The sequence below is a fragment of the Lycium ferocissimum genome, chromosome 7 (assembly GCF_029784015.1).
Source record: "Lycium ferocissimum isolate CSIRO_LF1 chromosome 7, AGI_CSIRO_Lferr_CH_V1, whole genome shotgun sequence".
Classification (NCBI taxonomy): domain Eukaryota; kingdom Viridiplantae; phylum Streptophyta; class Magnoliopsida; order Solanales; family Solanaceae; genus Lycium; species Lycium ferocissimum.
In genome coordinates, this window is record NC_081348.1 from 8615572 (window position 1) to 8640119 (window position 24548).

The 24548-nt window shown below is 36.3% G+C and overlaps 2 protein-coding genes across 4 annotated transcripts; both read left to right on the plus strand.

Annotated features, from left to right (window-relative positions):
• The first annotated feature begins 765 nt into the window (after positions 1–765).
• On the plus strand, positions 766–4262 carry LOC132063265 (U-box domain-containing protein 44-like). The gene is made up of 3 exons (XM_059455732.1): positions 766–1721; positions 1807–2107; positions 2592–4262. Exons 1-3 carry the CDS (start codon positions 933–935, stop codon positions 4061–4063), a joined length of 2562 nt encoding a protein of 853 aa, XP_059311715.1. The 5' UTR covers positions 766–932; the 3' UTR covers positions 4064–4262.
• A 3796-nt stretch (positions 4263–8058) lies between these two features.
• Positions 8059–23706, plus strand: LOC132063266 (CSC1-like protein At3g54510). Of its 3 annotated transcripts, XM_059455733.1 has the most exons (10): positions 8059–8403; positions 9792–9932; positions 12949–13012; positions 13522–13734; positions 14471–14662; positions 17928–18226; positions 19100–19379; positions 19589–19867; positions 21604–21837; positions 23100–23706. In XM_059455733.1, exons 1-10 carry the CDS (start codon positions 8111–8113, stop codon positions 23253–23255), a joined length of 2151 nt encoding a protein of 716 aa, XP_059311716.1. In that variant the 5' UTR covers positions 8059–8110; the 3' UTR covers positions 23256–23706. The 3 variants fall into 3 exon arrangements, with proteins under 3 accessions (XP_059311716.1, XP_059311718.1, XP_059311717.1); XM_059455735.1 differs by lacking the exons at positions 8059–8403; positions 9792–9932 and adding an exon at positions 10876–11537 and having other exon boundaries at positions 23100–23654; XM_059455734.1 differs by lacking the exons at positions 8059–8403; positions 9792–9932 and adding an exon at positions 12623–12690 and having other exon boundaries at positions 23100–23654.
• Positions 23707–24548: the final 842 nt, after the last annotated feature.

Below are 24548 nucleotides of genomic sequence, written 5' to 3' on the forward strand. Positions count from 1 at the left end.
ATATTATCCTAGTCAGCTACTAATTCTGTGTCCACACTCTTACGGCCGCCCCTGTCAAAATGGTCCAGCCCCGTCCTCCACCAAATGTCTCAACTTTTTCTTTTCCTACTAATCTAGAACACTTATGTTACTCCTGCAAACTAGGAAAAGGTGGAGGAAAATCAGTTCTAAGTTGGAGCAAAGTAAGTGGCGTTTACTTTGTCATTCCTCTTTTGACTACTTAATAAATTCCATTCAAACATGACTCTGTTCCATTTTGTGACTTAATTCAATTCGCATAATTATGTTTATAAAGTAACTTGACGCGTATGTAACTTACATATTAGTAACAAGAAATAACATTAGATCCTTAGTTCACTAATATATATTACTTGTAATTATTATTGTCCTCCCCTACATTCAGTGACAGAATAATTTAATTTTACAGGAGGTTCAAAGAAGGACCACGCAATAAATAAAAGAGAAAAAGAAAAAAAGAAATGAAGTGAAAAGGAAAAGAAAAAGAAAAGGTGGAGTGTGGGATTTGCGCTTGTACAAGTCATACAAGAATAATTTTGGGACTAAGTCAAACATTCAAGTTTATTAATTATTCGATGTGTGACTTGCTTGGATTATTCGATGCCGGCCTTCACATCCATACAAAACACATCCTTCCAATCTCTCTCATGAAAAACGTCCTAAAAGAAATTTTCAATAAAATTATTGAAAATAATTGTTTTAAAAATGGCCACATGTAAAACAAAAGCAGAACACAACTTCCAAATTCAATAATTTAAGGAAAATTAACCCTTGTATTTGACGTCAAATGAACTAAGATGATGAACATAACAGACAAACTAACTACCGTTAAGAGTTGAACCAAGTCTTTGGTCTTCATTTTCATAATGTTCTCTTCTTTCACACTTCAAAAAAAACAATAAAAGAAACTCCAGATGAGTGTGAATGAAAAAACATTAATCATAGAAGTGTCCACTGAACAGCAATCAATTACAACCACAGATGACAGTATGGGAGACTCAGAATATTCATCTCCTCAAGAACAACTCTCAGAGTTTATAGAGAAACTGAGCTCAATTCTCACTGAATTGAAAGATGATAAAAGGGTTATTATGGTCAGTAATCCTCAAATTCAGAAAGCAGTCGAATCACTTGAAGCCGATTTTCGACGTGCCAAGGCCTTGGTGAAAAGTAGTTCAATCTCCCCTGCACATGATGAGCACACTGAACAAGTAATTCAGAATCTTGCAAGGGCTTTAGGCCTTGTGCTCTTTGCTAGTCATGATGTCGTCGAAATTACTAAAAAGGCAGAGATTGAGGCACTGAGAAGAGAGATGATGATGAAGATGAGTATTGTTAATAAGCCTAATTTGATCATGAGCTCAGATGAATCCGACTTCTCATCATATGATAATCGAGGGTTAGTGGATGAAGACGACAGAATAACACTAGATATCGATGGGATAGTGGAAGAAGACGATGGAATAACTCTAGATGTCGATGATGTTGTCGTTCAAATCAAGTATGGTGATGATCAACTTCTTAAATGTGCACTTCATGGATTAAATTCATTGGTTTTGGATCATATGATTACTAAAGAAAGGGTTCATCATGAAGATGTGATCCCTGCTCTGTTTAATCGATTGAGTTCAAGTAAAACAGACCATAGATTGATTATACTCCGAATACTACAAGCCCTGGTCGCTCAAGATGATGAACATAAGGTACATTTAGTATTAATTGAATCTAAATATTGAGAATCAAGAAGCTGAAAAGTTTTGACTAGTTACTTTTCACTTTGTTGTGCAGGAAAAGATGGCGGAAATGGGGAATTTATTGATACTTGTGAAGTCGTTGGGTCGTGATTTGGAAGAGCAAAAAGAAGCAGTGGGGCTGTTGGTGAGTCTCTCAGATGTGGCTGCAGTTAGAAGAAGACTTGGGAGAATTCAAGGCTGCATTGTCATGTTGGTTGCAATTTTTAATGGGGATGATCAAATGGCTTCTCATGATGCTGTCAACTTGCTAAATTCTCTATCAGGCAATACCCAATATGCTCTTCATATGGCTGAGGCTGGCTATTTCAAGCCTCTTGTACACTACTTGAACCAAGGTATATTAGGGACACTTCCATAAATTGTAGCAGGGCAAAGGGTCAAATTTTGCCCTGAACTACCTGAAATGGAACAGATCTGCCCTTCGTTAATAGTTGGAGCCAAATATGCCCTCGCCGTTAGTAAAATAGGCTAAATTTGCCCTTATTTCCACGCGACCAGAAGCTTAGTACCTGATGATGCCACATGTCTTGCAATTTAGGATTAAGTTGAACGTTTCACACAGTTCAACGGTAAATTTGATCTTTCTCCTTAATTTTGAGTTTTTAAACAGTTTTTGTTCCATCTTTATCTCTTCCCGCCACGACCTCGACCGCCAATCACCCTCCTTCCTCTTTTAGCGCATTTATTAACGGTGAGGGCATATTTGACCTCAGCTATCAACAAAGTGCAAATCTGCTCCATTTCGCATAGTTTAGGGGCAAATTTGACCTCTGCCCATTATAGTATGCAGTTTAATAAGCTATATGTATATTATTGCAGGCTCTGACATGAGCAAGATTCTAATGGCAACAGCACTTTCAAGAATGGAACTCACAGATCAAAACAGGGCTAACCTTGGACAAGATGGAGCCGTTGAACTCCTAGTCAAAATGTTCACCACCGGAAACCTAGAAGCTAAGCAATCGTCTCTAAACGCGTTGCACAACTTATCTTCCTCGAAAGCAAACGTTCAATGTCTGATAAAATCGGGCATCGTTGCAACTCTGCTACAGCTTCTTTTTTCCGTGACATCGGTGCTCATGACTCTAAGAGAGCCAGCATCCGCGATTCTTGCAAAAATAGCAGCTCAATCGGAAGCTGGCATAGTACTAGTGAAACAAGATGTTGCTCAGCAGATGATTTCGCTCCTTCACCTGACTAGTCCGGTAATCCAGTGTCACTTGTTAGAAGCACTTAATTCCATCGCTGCACGTTCAAATGCCTCAAAGGTCAGAAGAAAAATGAAGGAAAATGGCGCTGTTCGCCTTCTCTTACCATTCCTAACAGAAAGCCGGAATACCAAGATCAGAAACGGAGCTTTAAATTTGATTTATGTATTGTCTAATGATATGCAAGGTGGGGAGCTAATGGAACAGCTAGAAGAAATGCATCTAAATACATTGATCAACGTTGTATCATCATCATCCACGACGGATGATGAAAAGGCTGCTGCTGTTGGCATACTAAGCAACTTCCCAGTGAGTGATAAGAATGTCACGGATACGTTTATGAGGGCAAACCTATTACCCATTTTGGTTTCCATATTGACAACAATTACTCCTACAACACCACGATTACTATCTGAGAACATCGCTGCAGTACTAATCCGTTTCACTCTTCCTTCGGATAAGAAACTGCAACAGTTCTCTGCTGAAAATGGGGTGATCAATGTACTGGTAAAGTTGCTCACGTGTGGTTCAATAGTTGCCAAATGTAGAGCTGCAACATCACTAGCTCAACTATCTCAAAACTCACTCGCTCTAAGAAAATCGAGAAAATCAAGATGGTTTTCATGTGCCCCTCCTCATCCTACAGATGCATTTTGTCAAGTACATGATGGACATTGCTCTCCAAGAAGCACATTTTGCTTGGTAAAAGCAGGGGCAGTGCCTCCATTAGTCCAAATATTCCAAGGCAACGAAAGGGAAGCCGACGAGGCTTCCCTAAGTTGCCTTGCAACATTGTTACAGGACGAGATTTGGGAAAATGGGAGTAATTTGTTAGTGAAAATGTCATGTGTACAACCAATTATCAAGATTCTTGAAGAAGGGATGAGCCTAAAAGCTCAAGAAAAAGCACTTTGGATTTTGGAAAGGATTTTTAGAGTGGAGGCTCATAGAGTAGAGTATGGTGAATATGCACAAGTGGTGTTAATTGATCTAGCACAAAATGGTGACTCATTGTTGAAACCTACAGTGGCTAAATTATTAGCACAACTTGAGCTCTTGCAACCTCAATCAAGTTATTTTTGAGACATCATGTTAATGAGCAAAAAGCTCTTCTTTTTCTTTTTGTATACTTGTTCAATTATTTGTTGATTGATTGAAATCTTGAATTTTGTATAGTGCGTGCTCATACAGATAATCTTTTTGAGGTGCAAATTTTCTCTCATTGCACAAATTACAATGAAAAGGTTTATTGGAGATGAATGGAACTTTTTGTCCTCAGAAGCACATTATTTAAGCATTTTAATCCAGAAACCTTATGACAATGGGTGAAGTAGCCTAGATCGTTTAAACCCCTTTGAAATTCTTACACAATGGATGAGGTACAAGTGTAACCGTTTTGGGGTTTATACTTGGATTTGATTTTCTTTTTTGTTTAAGTAGAGAATGAGAGGAGTCTCAATAGGAGTGACCTTTGAGCAGAGAGACATTTTAGGCTCAATAAGTCAATGAGTGAGTCTAGAGTAATGTTAGTGGCTCGATAAGTTAAATTTAGAGAGAAACACAAAGCCTCATAACAATGTGAAAAGGGATACATAGAAAACAAGGAAATATAGTGGTTGTAGCAAATAGGCTCATAAAATGTGAGAACATTTGATCTAATTGAAAAGCTTAAGTGCTTAACTATAGGTAAAATAGGTTAGGATTATTTAAACTCTTATGAAAATTCCTGCACAACCTAGGCAAAACGAAATTCGTCTTGTGACATCATCTTGAAGTCCACGAGTTATTTAATGAGCGTAACAGAAATCCATCTTGTTGGTTTTCCTCTGCTTGGAAGAAACCTGCAAAGTCATTGACAATTTATTATCGCCAAGCTGCCATCATCTATATGGGAAAAGGAAAAGCGGAAAAGGAAAAGATAGAAAAATATATTATACTATATAAAACAATAAAGGTAAAAGCCCGCGTAAATTATAAAATGATAACATGGAAAATGATGAAAAAGAGAGAAAAAAAAAATAGCAGAATATTTTCCTTTTTGTTTCACCGTCTTTGCTTGATTCTTCTTTTGGTAATGTTATTTTTTGTATGTACTCTGTCAATGAATTAATGGAAGAAACATTCACAGACTTAAAAAATTATAAAATATGGCATTTCCTTAAAAAAAAGAAGAAGAAGAAAAAAAGAAAGAACTGTTCTCGATATCAGAACCGATCATTTTAACTATGGTATTGATGTTGTATTTATTATACATGTAGGGTTTTTTAATTCATAAATTAGTTATGTAAAAATTATAAATACATGAATTATTATGTGAATAATAACATGAGGACTCATATATACTAGTACTAGTAAACTTATCCGCGCTTCGCGCGGTGGTACTATCGACATAGTCTCTGGTCCTTTTTCTAATGCTTGGAGATAAAAAATAAAACTTTTGATTTAGTGACTTTTTACATTTATATTTTTCATGCTTAATTTAAAAATCAGCTTTTAAGTTGGGACTCTCTCGCTATCTCGTCCTCTTCTTTCAACATTATCTATTTTCATTTAGCTAATAAAAATTACATGCCAATAAATTACATAGCAAAACACTTTAATATTTCTTGAAGGAGTCTTTTCTTAATGATCTTTGTTCTTATAATTTTGTACGTCTAAGTTCTTATAATTTTGTACGTCTTTTTTAGATTTGTTCTCCTTTTATATACTTTACTTTTTACATTCAACCACAAAATAGCCTTATAAATTTAGAAAGCTCAGAACACATCAAATTTTTTATCAACCTCTTTGTCCAACAAATATAATTTTGAAACATCTGTTATGGATTTACAATCTAATCTTTATTTATATAAATCTAATTTTAAGAATAAAATATGGATATTCAAATATTTAAGAAAACATATTATATGTTGTACACCATAATACACATTTTTCATTTTTATGAAACTATTGGAGAAACAACATCTTTAAAACACCATAAAAAAATTCTATATAGCAGATTTTGGAGGAAGTTAAGTCCTTTTTGTGGTTCCGACTTTTTTCCATTGTTTGCATATACGTAGGAAAACAATGACATACTTTTCATGTTATCATTTGTTTGGGGGGCATGTAAAGATTATACACACTCTCTCTCTCTCCCCCTATTGTGAGCAATGAAGATATAACGAAAATCAATTTGAATTTAGAAAAATATCACCCCTAAAATTCAAAGTTACTAAACATGAATTAGCACTATAACTATTAAGTTTGGAACAAACTAAAAGAGTAACAACACGTATATAATTTATATACCCTTTTTTTTCGAGCTCTTGAGGAGTGAATACCTTTCTCTCTGATATTATCGTCACCTATCAGAAACTCAAAATCATTTTAAAAGCAAACACAATAAATAAAATAAAACATAATCTACAACAATGTGCATCACGAAAAAATACCTCGAAAGATTATTACCTTTGTTTTGTAATTCTCACTGTCTTGTGAATTTACCCTCCAAATCAACCTACATAAAAAGAAATTCTACAACAATGTGCATCACTTCTATCTTGTTTTGCAAAATTCATTTTCTCGTGTGATTTACCCTCCTACTGAACCTACAACCATTTTCGTTCGCCTCAGAAGAGTACATACTTTTTGTATTTCCAAAACGAAATACGTGAAAAAGCTCACCGATTGTATAGAAGAGTCAGATAAGAGTACGAAAAAGAAAATGATGAGCAAAAAAGCACTCACGTTGGGGAAAAAGGAAAAGAAAAGGAGGAAACTTTCTGTGTAGAGATTTTGGGATGAGGAGAGTGAAAATGATAAATGAGAAAGAAGAGAAAAAAATTATGCAATGAATTAGATATGTTTTTGTATTTATAGTAATAATAAAATTAGTATTGATAAATGAATACATCAATTGATTGTAATAAAAGTAGTATTACGTGCACTAATATTGAATGCATTAACTGATCATTGTAACAAAATTAGTATTAAGTGCACTAATTTTCATAAAAATCATTTGGGAAGAATGTTCTTCTTTTCAACGGAAGGATTGGCTGACTCTTCATTGTCATCCATTTCCTGCAATTCTTAATTGCCTTCATAACTTTTCATTTTCCTCTCTATTAAAACAATAATAACGAATAGAAGAGTAAGAGAGTAAGATAATTAAGAGGTATAATTAAGAGAATTAAGTGAGTGATGTTTTGATTTTTTTAATATAGAATATTAATTTTTAAATAAGGAAAAATTCAAAAAAAAGGAGAAAAAAGATAAATGCCAATGGAGGTCATAGAGAGGTGCCACATAGGATTGTCTATGCCTAGCTTTATATTATATATAGATTTTATAACATAAATATTGTTATGCAGTGAAGAATGATACAACAATTGCGATATAAAAGTTACTAATAATTAGCTTTAATGATATTTTACTTGCTTATGTGTATAAGTTACAATTTAATTTCACCATTTTATTCTCAGTATTAATCTAAAACTTTGTCATTGTTCAGACCAAAAATATTTTTTCTTACATAATTCTTATTGCAATCTCAGCTAAGATGTGGTAGAGGGGATGAGGGCAATGCTGACTATTTATACTTTTAATAAAATTTTGAAAAAAAAAAGGGGGTAATATTCTCGAATAACTCTTTAATTAGTGCATTTAATAATTTTCTTAAGAGGTATGTCACATCCCAAAAATTATTATTTTAAACGGAAAGGAGTAACAATCTCCAATATTTATAATTTGTAATAATAAAATAATTGTATTGCGTTTAGTATATCAGACTTAACAATCTACAATATTTATAATTTGTAATAATAAAATAATTGTATTGCTTTTAGTATATCAGACAATTAAGTAAAAATAAACGAGGGAGTATCTTATACTAGTGAGGTTTAAGATATGTGTGTAACATTTGTTTTTACGAGGTCTCATATTCACCCAAATATTCTCCAATGACAGGCAGTTATGCATGGTTGTTTACGTCGATCTCTCAGCCTTCGCCACGTCTCCATGGATTTGCCACCTCCCTTCCTCTCTTTCCCTTAACCTTAAGCTACTCCATCACACAAACATGCTTACTTCCTCGCAAAGAAGAAGAAGAAGAAATGAGACAAAAGAAAAGGAAACAGTAAGAGAAAAAAAATGAAGTTAGAGAGTTTAGTGGTATCAGCAGCCATTAACATTGGCTTAGCTTTGGTGATTCTTTCTCTTTTCGCCTTACTGAAAAAACAGCCTTTTTATGCTCCTATTTATTATGCTCGCCCCCTCTCGCTAGGCCACCGTAACGTGCCTAATTCGGACAGGCAGCCTTTTAATTGGCGGCGGTTGCTACCGGAGGTGGAGTGGATTTGTCGTGCGGTTCGAGTTACTGAGGAGGAGATTCTTGAGAATTGTGGCCTTGATGTCCTCGTCTTTGTTAGACTCTTCAAATTTGGGTGAGTCACAGCTATATGGGAATTGTTTTATGTACTTCTGAGGATTTTCGTTACGTCTTACTGCTTTTAGTTGTAGATTTTCATTATTGATCCTTGATACCATATGAAAGGAGCGTAGTATAGAGAAATTTTATGTAGTAAACATATTTGGAGAGGACAAAAATTAGAGAAATACCAGTGACTAGGGGTTCATTGATAATGATCAAGACCATGCGGATAAAGCAACTTTTTAAACTTAATTTATGGGTCCTGGTTTAGTTGGGCTAGCTAGACTACTTCTTTTGGTTTGCCACCCGGTGTCCCGTAACCACCTTGGAGCCCGACTATATCCGGATTCGCGCCGGCGTAGGACCCTTTTATGGGGAAGCGCTTCCTACCAAGGATTTTTTCATACCCAGGACTCGAAACCCGAGACCTTTGGTTTAGGGAGAAGCAGCCCCATCCGCTGCACCACATCTTTGGCGGTGGTCTAGCTAGACTATGAAAGTATCATAACAACACAACTAACAACTAAACCGTGGACTATATGGATCCTCGGTCCATTTCGCAACCTACAAGACTAATAGCCTAGTTGGCCAAGTTTTTGGGAGGCCAAAAGTGCTCATTCTTTTAAAATGTGCTTATTTTAAAAAAGTGAAGTTTTTGACCAAGCTTTTGGGAGAAAATAAGTACTTAGGGAGTAGCATAAGCTGTTTTTTCAGAAACTAAAAAAATAGTTTTTCCCCAAAAGTACTCTTTTGAGAAGCACTTCGGAAAAAACACCTCTCAAAATAAGCTGATTTTAGAAACTTGGCCAAACAGGCTATAAGCCTTAGTCTCAACTAATTGGGGTAGCCAATATGGATTTCTGCTTCCATTGTGTGTGTGTGTGTTTTTTGTGAAGTCTATATGAACTCCAATAGATTGTAGGTCGGCTTCACACATATGGACCACTGCATCGAGCGGTCTAAGTAGGACATGATCAAACCATTTCAACTTACCGGACATTTTATCCTCCATGTGCTACTGCACATTCTGTTGAATTTGATCACTTATAATCTTGATCTCTGGCGGGTTACGGTCTTAGTTTTAACAACTTCAGACAAAGATTTCCCATCACCAATCTTATGTTGTATCATGCATGGAGAATAGTACAGGTACAAGGTTCTACAAAGTAAATCTCCATAAGTTAAGCTGTCCTCTAAATTCAATGGTGTTTGTGGTTAGAGAATGACACAAAGTAGAGGATTACATATCTTGAAAGGTGAAAGAGGATAATTAATTATATGACATGTGAACGTCTATATTTAAACACACATTCTCATATCAATCCAAACTTATGAATAGTTTAATTATCTTCAGTGACATGCAAGGATTAAACTCACATATGTACTTGGAACCATCCTCAGGATCAGATTCTTTCTTGTTTGCTCTATTGTTGGACTTCTGGTACTTCTACCGCTAAATTATACTGGGAGTAATGGACCAAATATAAGCTCTCATTCCTTGGATGCTTTCACAATATCTAATATCAGCAGCGGCTCTGACAGGTTATGTTCTCAACCCTTGCATATTTCCACAAATTAATGCAGATAACATATCTCACGTACGTATGCTAAGTGTTATCTACAACTGGTTCTCAGTACTTTGACCTGTTCATAAGTCACACAATATTTGTAGTTGTTGAACGCTAAGTTGTTAATACAACTGCTGAGTTCATTTCTTGCAACGAAATCTGGCTGGTTGTTTCATATACAACAACAACAACAACAACAAGCCCAGTATAATCCCACCACCATGGGGGTCCGGGAAGATTTGTACGTTGTTGACAGGTAGGGGCGGTCAAGCTTCCTTTCGAAAAGACCCTCGGCTAAGAGAGAGAGAGAGGAAGATAAGAGGAAAACAAGACAAAAGGTCGTAGGGCCAAGCATATCGAAAACAATATGATAACACAAATACCAAAAGCGAGAAAGTCATGGTAGACCAGTCCGGGCATAAAGGAGCATTAACTACTATATATAAATAAAATAATCAAAGTACCAACGGCCCAACAACTATAAGCAGCAATCAGATGCATAAACCAAAGGTAATAAACAAATGCTCTCTTGAGCCGAAACTGCAACTACTAAGGAAAGGCTGGCCACCTAGCCTCTATCCTAATCCGAGTCCTCCACAACCTCCTATCTAAGGTCATGTCCTCAGCCGAAATCATATATCCCGTCTAATCACCTCTCCCCAATACTTCTTCGTCCTTTACCTCGAAACCATCCATAGCCAACCTCTCACACCTCCGCACCGAAAGATTCTCCGTTCTCCTCTTCACATGCCCAAACCATCTCAAACCTTGCTTCTCGCATCTTGTCCTCCACCGATGCCACTCCCACCTTGTCTCGGATATCTTCATTCCTAATTCTATCTCTCCTAGTGTGTCCACACATCCACCACAGCATACGCATTTCTGCGACTTTCATTGTGCTTTTGAAGACTACTGTTTGGATTCTGATAAGTTCTAAAGTTGAATTAACGCAAGAAGGGGAAGCAGTAAGGTTGATATGACTGAGGTAGATAGTTCCGTATTGTTGTGTTGGCTCAAAGACTTCAGACAAGAACCTTAAGGAGCTACAGGTTTGAACAATAAGGGGCATGTTTTGTACCGCCGTGAACACCCTTTTTTGACTCCTCATCATACCAGGTACCTTACTCGTAAGATGTCCGTATGTCCAGAAATGTGAGAACATATTTCAAGTTCATTTTGGCTACTGGGATTTGAACAAGTTCTTAAGTTTGGGAGAGCAACTAAAAGAGAACCTGGAGAAAGAAATAAAGTGTACTGGAGCTATTAAAGAACCAAGTCTCTTGACTTGTGTAGATGGTTAAGGAAGGAACCAGGAATTGAAGTTTTTAATTAGATTGGAGAAGCATTTGACCATCTAGCTAATGAGTTGAGACTAGTTATTTTTAAGGTAGAAACAAATTTGAGTCTCATAACCCATGTTTGCTTGATAAGGAGCTGCAAAATCCAAGCCTGTACCTAGGGGTGACTGGGTGTCAAATGGATGGTTTGGACTAAAGTTGGACGGATTAAAATGGATTGAATTAGTAAAAGAATTGGGTCATAACCCGCCTAAAGTTTTGCTCGGGTCAAAGATGGGCAGGTTATTTCGGGCTAAACTCATAGCTTGAACGCGCGCAACTCATAATCATTTTTCGGTTGTTTATTTGTGCTTTTATAATTTGTTTTATGTCCAAATAAAACTAATAAAAGCCTTCTCTTGGATTTCTTATGACTATATCAACAAAAAGACTTTGTTTTTAATGGGTGAAAGCTAACTTCGGCTATGCGTAAAATGAAAAGCCAATGAATATATACCAAGCCAATTTGGGCGGGTTATACGGATTATATTTTCATGGGCTAAAATTGAACCTCTACCTGTGCCTAAAGCAAAATCACTGTACTTTAGCTGATGCCGATTCCAATCCTCAAATTATGAAACAGCTACCTAGTACATTTTGATGTTTTTCTAATCTCAAATGCTTTAAAACAATAGTTTCAACAAATAGGGAAATGTTTTTTCCCCTAATTTCTTTGGTTCTTGAGTCTTTAAAAACTTAATCTCTTAACTTGCTCACAGCTTCCAAGCTATAAATGGTGTGTTATAGTAGTTAAAATGCTTAGACCGTAAATTGTGTATTGCCTGTTAGATGGTTATATGAGGATTATGCGATAATACATCATCACTGTTAAAGAACTCCTCAAATAAGTCTTAACAAACTAGAACATTCTTGCCTCTTATTTGGAGCTCCGAGAGTGGTGTTCATCAACTATAATTAATTTTTGTAAAGCTGTTAATATAGTAAAGCTGCAGGACTAAGAAAGTGCTGAGATAAGTCTAATCATAAAGAAAAACAATCCCTTTCTAGTCTTGTTAGGATTCTAAAAGCCAAGTATCGATTCTATTTCTGTTTATAAAATCTTTTTTGCACCAAAAAGATCACAAAGTGCACATCCAAGCCGATCTGTTGATTTGAGTTAGCTTTGTCTTGCAAACATCTAGTATATATTTCCTTCTACACAGTCCACCAAATGCATGCTGGTATGGTTTCCAGCCCACTGTCTTCCCTCTAATCCTTTTGTTGCTGCATTGTAATAATTGAGCTGTGGTTTTGGGCATCACCTATCTAAGACCCACAATGTTCAGAAAGATTTTTCATAACTGGGCAGTTATGTTGCAGAGGATAAAAAATATCACCAACCATGAAACAAGTCACCACTTTAAAGGGAGCTTCTTTTTCAGATTTGAATCCATGGTAACTGGTTGTTTTGTGTGCCAGCATGTGAATAACCTTTGTAGCATGAGTTGACTGTAAATTTTTTTTGTTATCATTTGGTTTAGCATAGTTCTATAAATCTTCTTTTTCTGTTATTTAGTCATTCAGATAACATAGAGTTTTGTAGCCAATAATCATCGTCATTCTTGTCTTTTAGTTGAATGCAGTCTGTTATATGATTGGATCATTGAGTTCTAACGAAATAGACTCGTTTTGCATTTATTTTGTCATTCACAGGCTCTGGGTGCATTTTTCTATCTTGTGCTTTGTCTCGTGTTATGGAATGTACCTACTTTACAAGGTAATGGCTATCATGTATTCTTGAATCATGTGTTAGACTAATTTGACCGCTATTGCTTCCTAATATTGTTGATAAGTTGTGATATTTGAAATGTATGCTGTCTCCAATGGGAATTTGCTTTGCCTTTCAAAGATATTTGAGTGTAAAGAGAAAGATAGCCAGTCCTCTTGGGTGGCCGAGAGTGTTATGTAAAAAGGACATTCTAGATATACTGGTTTTGTGACTTCTTTTTGTCATTCAAATTCTTTTCTGCAGTAATATGCTAATATCTAATTAATTCTTACTTTTTTTTAGAATTTTTTCAGATCATATATAAAACATTTCTAGTTGGCGATCTATCCAACTTGGAATTGTTTATACCTGTGAGCTGGTAAAAAGGGTTTTGGGGAAAAACAATTATTGGGTCAGGAAATACAACTGTTTCAACTGATTTTTCTTGGGGGGGTTTTGCATGGATATAATCCATAAAGTTGTATCACATGAAAATTTCTGTCCCATGGCCTCTTCAGGAGTACAGTAACATCTTTTGCAGAAGGATTCAGCAGATATGCAATAGAAGGGGTGAACCTGATCAATTCACCATTCTGGTTCGAGAAATTCCACTTTGCAATGAGCACAAAACTCGTGGATGCAACATAGACCACTTCTTTTCCAAACATCATCCTTACTCATATCAGTCTTCTCAAATTTTATATGATGGGAAGCATCTGGATAATCTACTAGTAAGACAAACTACACTTGGTGCATGCAAGTTATTTACCTTATTAAGGAAAGCAGATTAAGCGCCTTAAATTTAGATCCCATTAGCTAGGTTTGTAATAGTTCCTTGTATAAATTTTCAGACAGAAGTATTACCTTTATCTCGAACTAGTTGTAGTTCTTTTTATGATTTATCTAGATAATATACGCTACTCACAAGTGGAAGAGTCTACTCTTCTTTGGAGCTTTACTGGTCCGACATAACTGAAAAGTCATTGCCTTTTCACTCTTCAAACAATTGACACATCTCAGTATTGAAAGAATACAAAGTTAAGTTGGGGGCACCGTGTTTGATGTTCCTTTCCAGCTTATGTATTAGTCCACGTTATTTGTGTCATAATGACCCTCTCAAGTCAAGTCACAACAGGTAAGTTTGAAAGGCGGTCATTAATCTACTACAACTGTATGACTGATAAATTTTAAAATTCACCTCAGAATTTTAAGTTAAACCCTTGTAAAGAAATATGCCGCTCATAGTATTATCGTAGTCCAGATATAGCCAGCCTTAGCCAGGCTGCTTCACTGATTATCAAAAAGAAATAAGATAAGGGGTAAGGATAGCGAATAAAAGAAGGTACTCTACCTTGTTGTTGATAAGATTGAAAATCATAAGTGTTTCTAGTAGAATTTCTTTCCCCGTAGTTCAATTTTTATACTTTTTACCCTCATCATGGTACTGACAGATGGGATTGTTCCTAGTGCCAGGCAAGGTCTCTCACCAAAAAGATTGAGGACCTGAGGCATCTTTCTTCTACTAAGAAACATAGTAGAAAATCATCTGTATCTGATGCGTGGAAATATGATGCTAAAATAGAGCAGCTGGAGGACATGCTTCAAACCCTTGGTCGTGAAATAAGGCGTATACAGTGCAGAATGACGATTGAGCAGAAGGTTAGTATTTACCGCAAAAGTCTGTGATGGTAATGACACTACTGGAGTTCAGATTGTTTTGCTTCCAGATATACTTGCTCTGGTCCCCAGAAGCTTTTTTGTTCAGTCTATGTGCTGCCTACTCTCATAATATGCTGTGATCCAGCCTAGCATAGTAGTCTCTTAGACTTCTTGTTATTTTGCCGATGTTGGGCCCCCATATATGCACACGCTCCAGATGTTCAGCCCTGGGCGTGAGGTGGGTGTCGAAGAGTCCCACATAGGATGAAAAAGGGATAAGTGGTCTCCTTATATAGCCTTGGGAAATCCTCCCCTCATGAGCTAGCTTTTGGGATTGAGTTAGGCCAATATCTATTCTTAACATGGTATCAGAGCAGGACCCATCCCAATTCTCATTTCTGATGTTGGGCCCCCATATTAAATTGCCCACGAGCCAGATGTCCAGCCCTAGGCGCTTTAATATGGCTTGAGCAATCCTCACCCTATGAGCTAGCTTTTCGTTGAGTTAGGCTCAAGATCCATTTCTTTACGGTTTATTAACTGGGGTAATAGGTTAAGTCTGTCAGATATATCAAAAAGAAAACTCTGTTAAATTATGTCATCCATAGAAGATGAGGAAACTTCTAGAGTAAACTTTGCATGCCTTATCTGTCAGAATAATGACAACGGAGAGGGGGACGAGATCCTAATAGATAAAGTATGTCTCTTTCCTGAGCTTGTGCTGCCCGGTCACAGCTATACTTGCCGGTAATTCTTACTATTGCTTTCATCAGCAGTTGATGTCGATGATTGGATCACAGTTTAAAAACACTATCTCGATTTCATTAAAGACCAGCTGAAGTAACTGTGTGAGTTTCCAGGTTTGTCTGATATTGCTGTGTGCCATACTCTATTATGAAATAACTCTGGGATTCAGATTTTTGTAAAGGAAGCTTCAAACTATTAACTAAAGTTTTTGTCAAAAACAGATACCAATAGCTTACTGCCAGTGAACACTTCATGATCCATCACGTACCTTTTAAATTTTAATTTCTAAGTCAAGCATTTCATCACTTGAATTTCATATTTGAGTTCTATAGTCTGAAGTCCTGGGATCAAGAAGAAGTGTCACTGAAATCAAGGCCAAGCAAGAGGTGCTAAAAGTTATTAATGCAGACACAATTTAAACTAGAGCAACACCATTCCAGCTTTCATTTTGGTGGACTGTATGGAGGGGAAGGAACTCCAAATGTTTTTCGAAGACGCAAGCTCTATTGAACAAATCAAGTTTAAAGGTTTTAGGTGAAAAGAGGAACTTGTAAGATGAAGCACACGCAATTACTTCCTCTGTCTCAATTTTTTTTGGCACACTTTCCTTTTTAGTCCATCTCCAAAAGAATATTACCTTTCTATAATTAGAAATGGCTTAACTTTATAATTCATCTTTTACCCTTAATGAGATGATTTATAGCCACACAAATATCTAAGATTTGTTTTGGACGACAAATTTCAAAAGTCTTCCTTTCTTCGTTAAACTTTGTGCCTAGTCAAACAAGGCACATAACTTGGGATGGAGGGGGTATTCTTTTTTTTAAAAATAAGGTGAAGGTTTTATTTATAAATGTTAGGACTCCCACATCGGATATGAGATGGGTAGATGGTCAACTTGGACAATCGTCACAGTATGAGCTAGCTTTTAGGGTTGAATTAGGCCCAAGATCCATTTCTTTTTTAACATAGTATCATAGCAAGGCCCACCCAATTCTTTGTTCACCGTTGTTGGGCCCTCATATTATATTGTCCACGCTTCAGTTAATGAGGTCTAGGCATGCGGGGGAGTTTTAAGAGTCCCACATCGGATATGGGATGGATCATTGGTCTCCTTATACGGACTTGGACAATCCTCACCCTATGAGCTAGCTTTTGGGGTTGAGTTAGGCCCGAGATACATTTTTTTAACAATAGAGGTACTAAGAGGGTATAAATATAGTACTGTTCCATGTTTTCCATAACACTCCATTTACACCAAAAAAAGAAATTCAGAAGACATCTACCTTTTATCCTGGACGCATGCTGTTTTATCCCTTCAAAGCACATCCTAATTCTCTCCTGCCGAATTGTCCATAAGACACATAGGGGAATTGTTCTGCACATTGGGTTCTGACTTTTTGCCATTTTTTCCTGTTGCCATGTCTCCAGTAGACTCTTTGCATTTGGTGGCATAATTCATTTAACTCGAGCCACAACCGTCGTGAATTACCAGCCCAGGTCAGAGGTCTTATGAATGTTCATTTAGGAGTAGGATATTTAGTGCAACATAGGCTTCTGATTGCGTCAATGTGGAGCGGGTCCTCCTCCAAGAGATATGAACGTTTTGAAAGCAACTTCTAGACTAATTATTTTATCTCCTGAAGTACACCACAAAAACTTCCACTATTTGGTTTCTTCGACTCTGGTAATAAGATTTATGTTTTGTTTGAGAGGTTTTCTCATTCTATATAAACCTCCATATGCACCATCTGCATGTGCGACTTTATGATGATTGAAGATGATATAAGGGTATGAGGTGAACCTTAAATCACTGAAGGAAACTTGTTTCATAATATCTACAATGCCTGAGGGATCAATAAGGACTTAGGTAATACAAACCACAATATAGGATCTAAGTAGTGATTATAGAATTTTTGGTTAAGAATTAGTTGTTATTACGTTTACGTTTAGGTCTGAAGTCTGATGTACCCGAGGAGTCTTTGTTATTCTGGTTAGAGATTTGTATATATGTAGGCATAACTGTGAGATTTGGAGAACTTCTGGTTTTGGAGAATCCTTATATTGCCGTACAGGACAAATTACTTTGTTGGAATGAAATGGGTCTGAATAGAACGGAACGGATAAAGATAACTCATGTCCCATCTAACTAGTTTGAGGTTTAGGCATAGTAAGATTGATTGGTTGATATGAAAAAGGATTTGCTTGTTCAGGAAATTATTTCTTATTGCTTGCCACTTGTAAAGACAATGCCTCAATTTTTTCGTTTCAATTATGATCTCATATGAGTTCACCATCATGATATGCCAGCGTTTTGAGGTATATGTCCATGTCATTTGGTGAATTTGCCATCTAAATAGGAGTGAGGAAAATAATATCTATTGTCCGCCTTTTGTGTGCTGTTGAGATCGTGTAATGAAGATTTGTCTGTTATCTTATAACTGGTCATGGAATAATTTTATTGTTATTTTAAACAGTTGAACAGTTGGTTTAATTTGGCCATATTTTCATTGCTTAGGAATTGCCAGTGGCTTTTGTTACATTTAGTTCACGATGGGGCGCTGTTCTAGCTGCCCAATCTCAACAGCACACAAATCCACTCCTCTGGATCACTCAAGCGGCTCCAGAACCGAGAGATGTGATCTGGCAAAATTTGGCAATCCAATATCGTCATTTGCCACTGTACAAGATAGTGATAGTTGTTGCAGCATCACTTCTTACCATCTTCTTCGTGTTACCAGTGACAGCTGTTCAGGGAATTGCCAAATATGATCGACTGAAGAAATGGTTTCCCCCTGCCATGGCTGTGGACTTGATGTACAGACTTCATCTCTTCATTATTTCAGCCTTTGATTCTCAAATTTTAACATGTTTCATGCTGTAATATCTCATACTTTCCAGCACAGTTAGTATTTTGAAGTACTTCCCTTGCTGCGAAAAGAATGGTGGGGATGAGAATACAAGGGTCAGGGCTTGTAATTTTCAGTGTGAAATTTGGCATCAGTTCCTTATTAGCTTTGAGAAAAAATTTACATATTTAGAAACGACATAAGAAGTACTTCCTCCGGATCAAAAAGAGTGTCCACTTAGCCTTTTCTTCTTGGGTCAAAAAGAGTGTCCACTTATCAAATCAAGAAAGAATTAACCTTATCTTTCCAGATTTGCCCCTATTAAGTGCTATGTGATCAAATCCCAATAGCTATTTAATTAGGGCTAATTTAGTCAAATTACCTACTTTTGTCTAGGAGTTAGTATTTTCTTAAGGGGTGTGCAAATGGCTTTGGACACTCTTTTTGATCTGGTGGGAGTACTATAAATAATAACTTTTATTATTAAGAATATTGCAAATGTTATAACATCATTGTTTTGGGATGGAGGGAGTAGCTCGTTTCACAAAAACGTTTTTCTGTGCATTGATTGAAGATCAGAAAATGCGAAGATGGAGTTCTGGACAAAATTGTCTTTGCTCTTAGGTGGCTCATTCATTGTTGTTTATCTTCTCCTCTTTCTTTCAAGTCAGATAGATTGTGCTTTCTTTCCTCCTTTTGGTTTTCATTTTCTCTCTTTGTGGGGATGGGGGTTGAGGTGGAGCAGGGGTAATTACTGAATCCTCCTAGGTACAGCTCTTTTTTAGTTGAAAACTTGTGTAGCAGGTTGCTGATCTTCAATCTTCTTGAAATATTGTGGCAGACCGGGGTTAAGGTCCATTGTCACTGGATATCTTCCTAGTGCCATTCTTAATGGTTTCATCTACATTGTTCCGTTTGCCATGATTGGCCTAGCAAGATTAGCCGGTTATATCTCGCGGAGTAAGAAGGATATAAACGCATGCAACATGGTGTTCTACTTCCTGGTAGGGAACGTGTTCTTTTTAAGCTTGTTGTCGGGATCTTTACTGGATCAAATCGGTGAATCTTTCTTTCATCCCAAGGATATTCCCAACCGTCTTGCTAGTGCTGTCTCTGCTCAGGTGAAAATATATTGGCTCTTCTCTTTTCATTTAAATATCTATTGGCTCTTCTCTTTTCATTTAATATCTATTTTTATCCTGTGTCAGAATGTTGAATATCTGACTGTAGCCAAATAAAGAACTGATAGGGCCTATCATAGTCACTATATTCTACTTGACATGTGGATTATTAATCTTTGCATTTGTATTTTTCCTTTTTGTTCTTTCAGGCAGATTTCTTCGTTACGTACATCTTGACAAATGGGCTGGCAGGATTCTCTTTGGAGATGCTTCAGCCAGGATTACTCCTATGGGATACTCTAAAATCTTACACTTGGGACTGTGGAAAGAAGAAATCTCCTTATGTTTATTCATTACCTTATTATAGAATAATCCCTTTTGTTGGTCTCATCATGCTGATTGGGATTGTTTACGCGGTGGTCTCACCTTTGCTTCTTCCATTTATAGTAGGCTACTTTCTGCTTGGATATGCGGTGTTCATCAACCAGGTGAAGTTTCTCTACTTGAAATATTTGTGTGTTAAAGAACAATCTGCTTATAAGTCTGACCCACATTACTTTGTGCATATGTGGAATTGTAGTTTGTACTGTCTTTGCTTTGAGATAGATCTCCTTGACTGGTCTAAAACTTCGGTTAAACCCAACATGGATCAGGAAAGAAAAAAAACCCAACATGGATCAGGAAAGAGAAAAAAAAAAAAAAAAATCAACCACCCAACTATAAACAGTTTATGTAACATTTTCCTGTATCTCCTCTTGATAATATGCCGTGTTACACCTGTTGGTGAATTTGCGGATAGATGCAAACCTAGAACCATATGAATTACTAACATTTTATATTTATGAAGTTTTAAGTGCTCATGTGTACTACTTTGGATATTTAGAAGATTTCTGTGCTTTAGGTAGGGCTGTCAATGGTACGGTTCGGGCTATTATTTTATAAAATTTATACCGTATCAATTTTTCGGTTATTTCATTTTGTAGAACCAAAATTAGACTTTTCGAAACCATCCCATCATGTCGGTTTCTTTTCGGTATCGGTACGGTTCGGTTAAGTTTTGTTTTTTTTTTTTTTTTTTAAAAAAGAACATGTTAATATTCACTAGTAAAAGTTAAGACACAATATTATACATAGGATTTTGACAAAAAATCTCTAGATATTTTTGCTGATTAAAAGGTGATAAATCATGAAAACATGAAAGACGACAAGAATGGAGATTGATCCACTATTTTACGGTAGTGTAAAATAATGTTAAGCAAAAACAAAAAAATAATACATATTTTAGATCGCACGAGGCGGAAAATTCAATCAAGATGAGACTCAAGAACTGAGATTACTAAGATTATCTAATAAGAGGATTTAAAATCATACAAGAGGAAAGATATCTAATATTTTGTAGCTTTCTAACCAAGATCGTTGGAATACCTTGTAGCTTACTAGTTACTACTCGAGATGCTAGAACTAATTTAATTTCAATAGGAGTAACATAATAGGCTTCAGAGTTGGAACTTTAGGTGTTAATTATGTTGCTGGCTTGTAGTAATTTTCATCATCCCAAACCCAAGGCGAAAATTTTAATATTTATTATATTTAAATTTAATATATAAAATATATTTTACATATATAAACTTATTCTATTCGGTTCGGTTCCGTTCCGTATTTTTTCGGTTTATTTTTCTAAAATTGAAAACCTACCTAATTATTCGGTACGGTTATACAGTTATATAAAAACCGTCTGTTTAATTAAACGAAACCTAAAAATCGGTTCGGTACGGTACGGTTCGGTCAGTTAAGTCAGTTTTTGAAAACCATTGACACCCCTAGCTGCTATTGTACACCTGCACCACTGTTACTTATATGAAGCAGCTCAACTTTTTGTGTTTGATTAGACTTCTCTTATCAAGGCTATTGCAGGCCCTAGATATCCACTGTCTGGTTTTATTCATTCTTTCATTTCGAGAAATGGTGATAGTTCTTATCCTCAGTTACTAGTTTTCTTCTTTTAAAGGGGATTGCTACAATTTTAGCTTCCAAATTAGTTGTTATTACATTCATCTTTTCTTACACCTCTTAAACTACATTGTTATCACCAGGGTTAAGTATCCTGTTGACGTAAAGTACATTGTCTTTATACTTAATTTGGTGCTTCTGTGTTGCAGGTGAGTTCAAATTTTTTAGAATAAATATGAGGATAACGTATAATGTGATGTTATTTGCAATGCAGATTGAAGATGTGTATATAACTACATACGAGACATGTGGTCTGTATTGGCCATACATTCATCACTATATTATAGTTGCAATCATACTTATGCAAGTCACAATGATCGGTCTTTTTGGACTGAAAGCCAAGCCTTCAGCTTCCTTCTCCGTTATCCCTCTCCTGGTCGTCACTATTCTGTTTAACGAATATTGCAAGATTCGGTTTCTTCCGACTTTCAAGCAAGCCTCAATTCAGGTAACTACTCTGTTCATTGATACCTTTCAGAACTTCCCCTTCCCTTCCCACCCCATCCCATAGGAGAGCTCCAGGGAAGCAGTGCAAAGTCACATAAAGAACACACCAACAACTAAATTTGTTTGAATTTGTGGGTCTATACTGTGCGATACATTCTAGCATCATATGCCATCTATTTCACCCTTGGAGCTTGTGGAGAAGTTGTGGTCATTAAGGATGTGGATCACGACGAACATGGAGACTAGTTGAAGTACTGAGCCTCCCGATAGATGGTTTAGACCTTGTGGAATAATTGTGTTCATTAAGGATATGGATCACAACTGGAAAAAATGATTTTTCTAACTGCTCTCACACCCAAGGGACTTCGAGGTTCTCTTTTTATGCTTGTGTCATATTGCCGAGGTTCTTCATCTTTTCCTTGGAGTAAAGAAGGGCTCTAGAAAGCGGTCGCATTTTACAAACGCCTAAATCATTGAGAATCATTTTTACTTTTCAAAATTTCTACCTATTTTGCTTCGAGCTTTGTTCTTTGAATAAATTATATATCATCGAAAGACAGTAAAAATACATTGCGGGACTTCTGAAGAAAACATGTTTCATTTTCTCCTTTAACTTAGAAGTCAGATTTCGACCCTTTACATCCATGGTTCCACTAAATAAGAGGTCCAGTATTGCCGGAAGTGTAGGTTTTAGATTTTCTCTGTACAGTTATGTCATTGAGAGTGCTTGATGAATTCCTTCTCACACAAGCTAGTATAGACATTGATATCTACTCTTAATTCTAGAAATCCTTGCTGCACAATGTCTCTGTTGATTTTGATTAAAGCTGACAACTGGCAGGACTAGTTTGCTTTAGCAAAGCATATGAGTACGACCAGTAGCAAATTCAAGATCTTCACTAAAGGGGTTCAAAAAGTAAAAATGTAGTGCCTGGAATTTGAACTTGGAACCTTGATTTGAACCCCCTAAACCACTTGGCCAGCCTCGAGTGATGTGTTTAGGAGATTCAAAATATATATATGTACATAAAAAACAAAAAAAAATTACCTTATATATTCAATATAATTTTTTGATGAGGGGGATCGGGTGAACACCCTCCCGGCCCCTTAGATCCACCCCTGAGTACGACTAACATGGTGCTAGACAGTCCATTTTCAAGCATGGAAATTAAGATAATTTTCCCTCTGTTTTGTTTCATGGAAAAGTTATGTCTTGTATGTTTATTTTGTTCGTCAGCTGATGTTAATGGTACTTGTCATCAGGATGCAAAAAACAATGATGAACTTGACAAGAAGGATGGACTGATGGAGGAGAATGTACGGAAGGCTCTCGATGCTTATTCTCCTCCATGTTTGCGGCCCTTGGACCTTGGGCTGGAAGGAACGAGCTCTATAAAGCCATTTCTATCTCCAGCATAGAACATGTTCTCTTCTCTATTTTCCTCCCAGGTTGCCCATACTCATGTCTGACATTTTAATTATGAGTACACCACCAGAAAGTAGCCGAAGATTATCTATTGTTGATCGAAACACAGTAGAGCTGATCTGCCCACTGTCATGTGTACCAAACTTGGATAGTGCAGTTTTATTGACAATGCTCATCATTGTTTAGGCCATTTTAGATTTTTTTTTTTTTTTTTCCTGCTGGGGACTGAGTTACCACACGCTGGAAAATAGCCTCAAGCAATAAAAATCGTTTATTCATGTATGCGTGTTCTAATTATGACGAATATTAGGGTTTGATGCATGCTGTATAGTTAGTATGACGACGTAATACACTTTTCAGGTATATATTTCTGTGATGAAATTATCTTTTCCCATTTTGTTATCTTCTTTCTTTATTGTAGTAGGGAACTCAGTCCAGTTTAAATCCTCTAAATTGTTTGACATTTATATCAATGGACAAAGCTGCTCTTAGAATTTGAGTTTTGATTTATCGTTTTCTTTTTCTTCAATTTATTTGTCGTCTTACCATATAATAAATTGATCTGACACAAGTACAAAATATTCGATTGTTCAGAGAATAAGATCATTGGTTCTATTAAAAGAACAGGTCGACCGACCAATTCTTGATTTCTATATTCCATGACTACTAGATGAAAAGTTTTCACCTTCCTCAGAGATTTATATTGACAGAATATATAAGGACTTTTTTCACACATTATTATCACTATTACAGAATTGAGAACTATGCATGCGTTGATAATTTCGGAGCAACCAATTGTTCTCCAAATGGGGCCATTCAAGGATGTAGAATATTACAATGTGAAAAAAGAATTCACTAAAAAATATCCCTAATTTATAGATGGTTAAAGAATTCATATATTATAAGATGAAAAAAAGTAATACAAATGTCATAAAGAAGATGGTAATATCCTGAAAAATACATACTTGCGAGGATATATGAAGTTCAATTAATCCTTTTGAAGTATGCTATCAGTGCTTCCAGAGCTGCCAACTCTGCTCTTTTTTATGTCATCTTCAGGGTCTTCCTTCCTAGCAGCTATTCCCAGACAGCCTGAGAGCTGAGTGAGGACCTTATTTGACATGCTTTTTTCCTTCCAAAGCGAACATTGTGTATGTACCTTGAACATGAAATGTGCTAGCTCATAATCTAGTTAAATTCTCTATCTCAACATTGTGTATGTACCTTGAACATGAAATGTGCTAGCTCATAATCTAGTTAAATTCTCTATCTCGCTTTTGTACATA

What these genes read in the sequence shown, in the direction of transcription:
- LOC132063265 (XM_059455732.1), top strand. Translation starts at nt 933, where the DNA reads ATGAGTGTGAATGAAAAAACATTAATCATAGAAGTGTCCACTGAACAG. An exon ending in CTCAAGATGATGAACATAAG is followed by an intron (nt 1,722 to 1,806) that starts GTACATTTAGTA and finishes TTTGTTGTGCAG; the next exon opens with GAAAAGATGGCGGAAATGGG. An exon ending in TGTACACTACTTGAACCAAG is followed by an intron (nt 2,108 to 2,591) that starts GTATATTAGGGA and finishes ATATTATTGCAG; the next exon opens with GCTCTGACATGAGCAAGATT.
- LOC132063266 (XM_059455733.1), top strand. Translation starts at nt 8,111, where the DNA reads ATGAAGTTAGAGAGTTTAGTGGTATCAGCAGCCATTAACATTGGCTTA. An exon ending in ATGCGGTGTTCATCAACCAG is followed by an intron (nt 19,868 to 21,603) that starts GTGAAGTTTCTC and finishes TTTGCAATGCAG; the next exon opens with ATTGAAGATGTGTATATAAC. An exon ending in TCAAGCAAGCCTCAATTCAG is followed by an intron (nt 21,838 to 23,099) that starts GTAACTACTCTG and finishes ACTTGTCATCAG; the next exon opens with GATGCAAAAAACAATGATGA.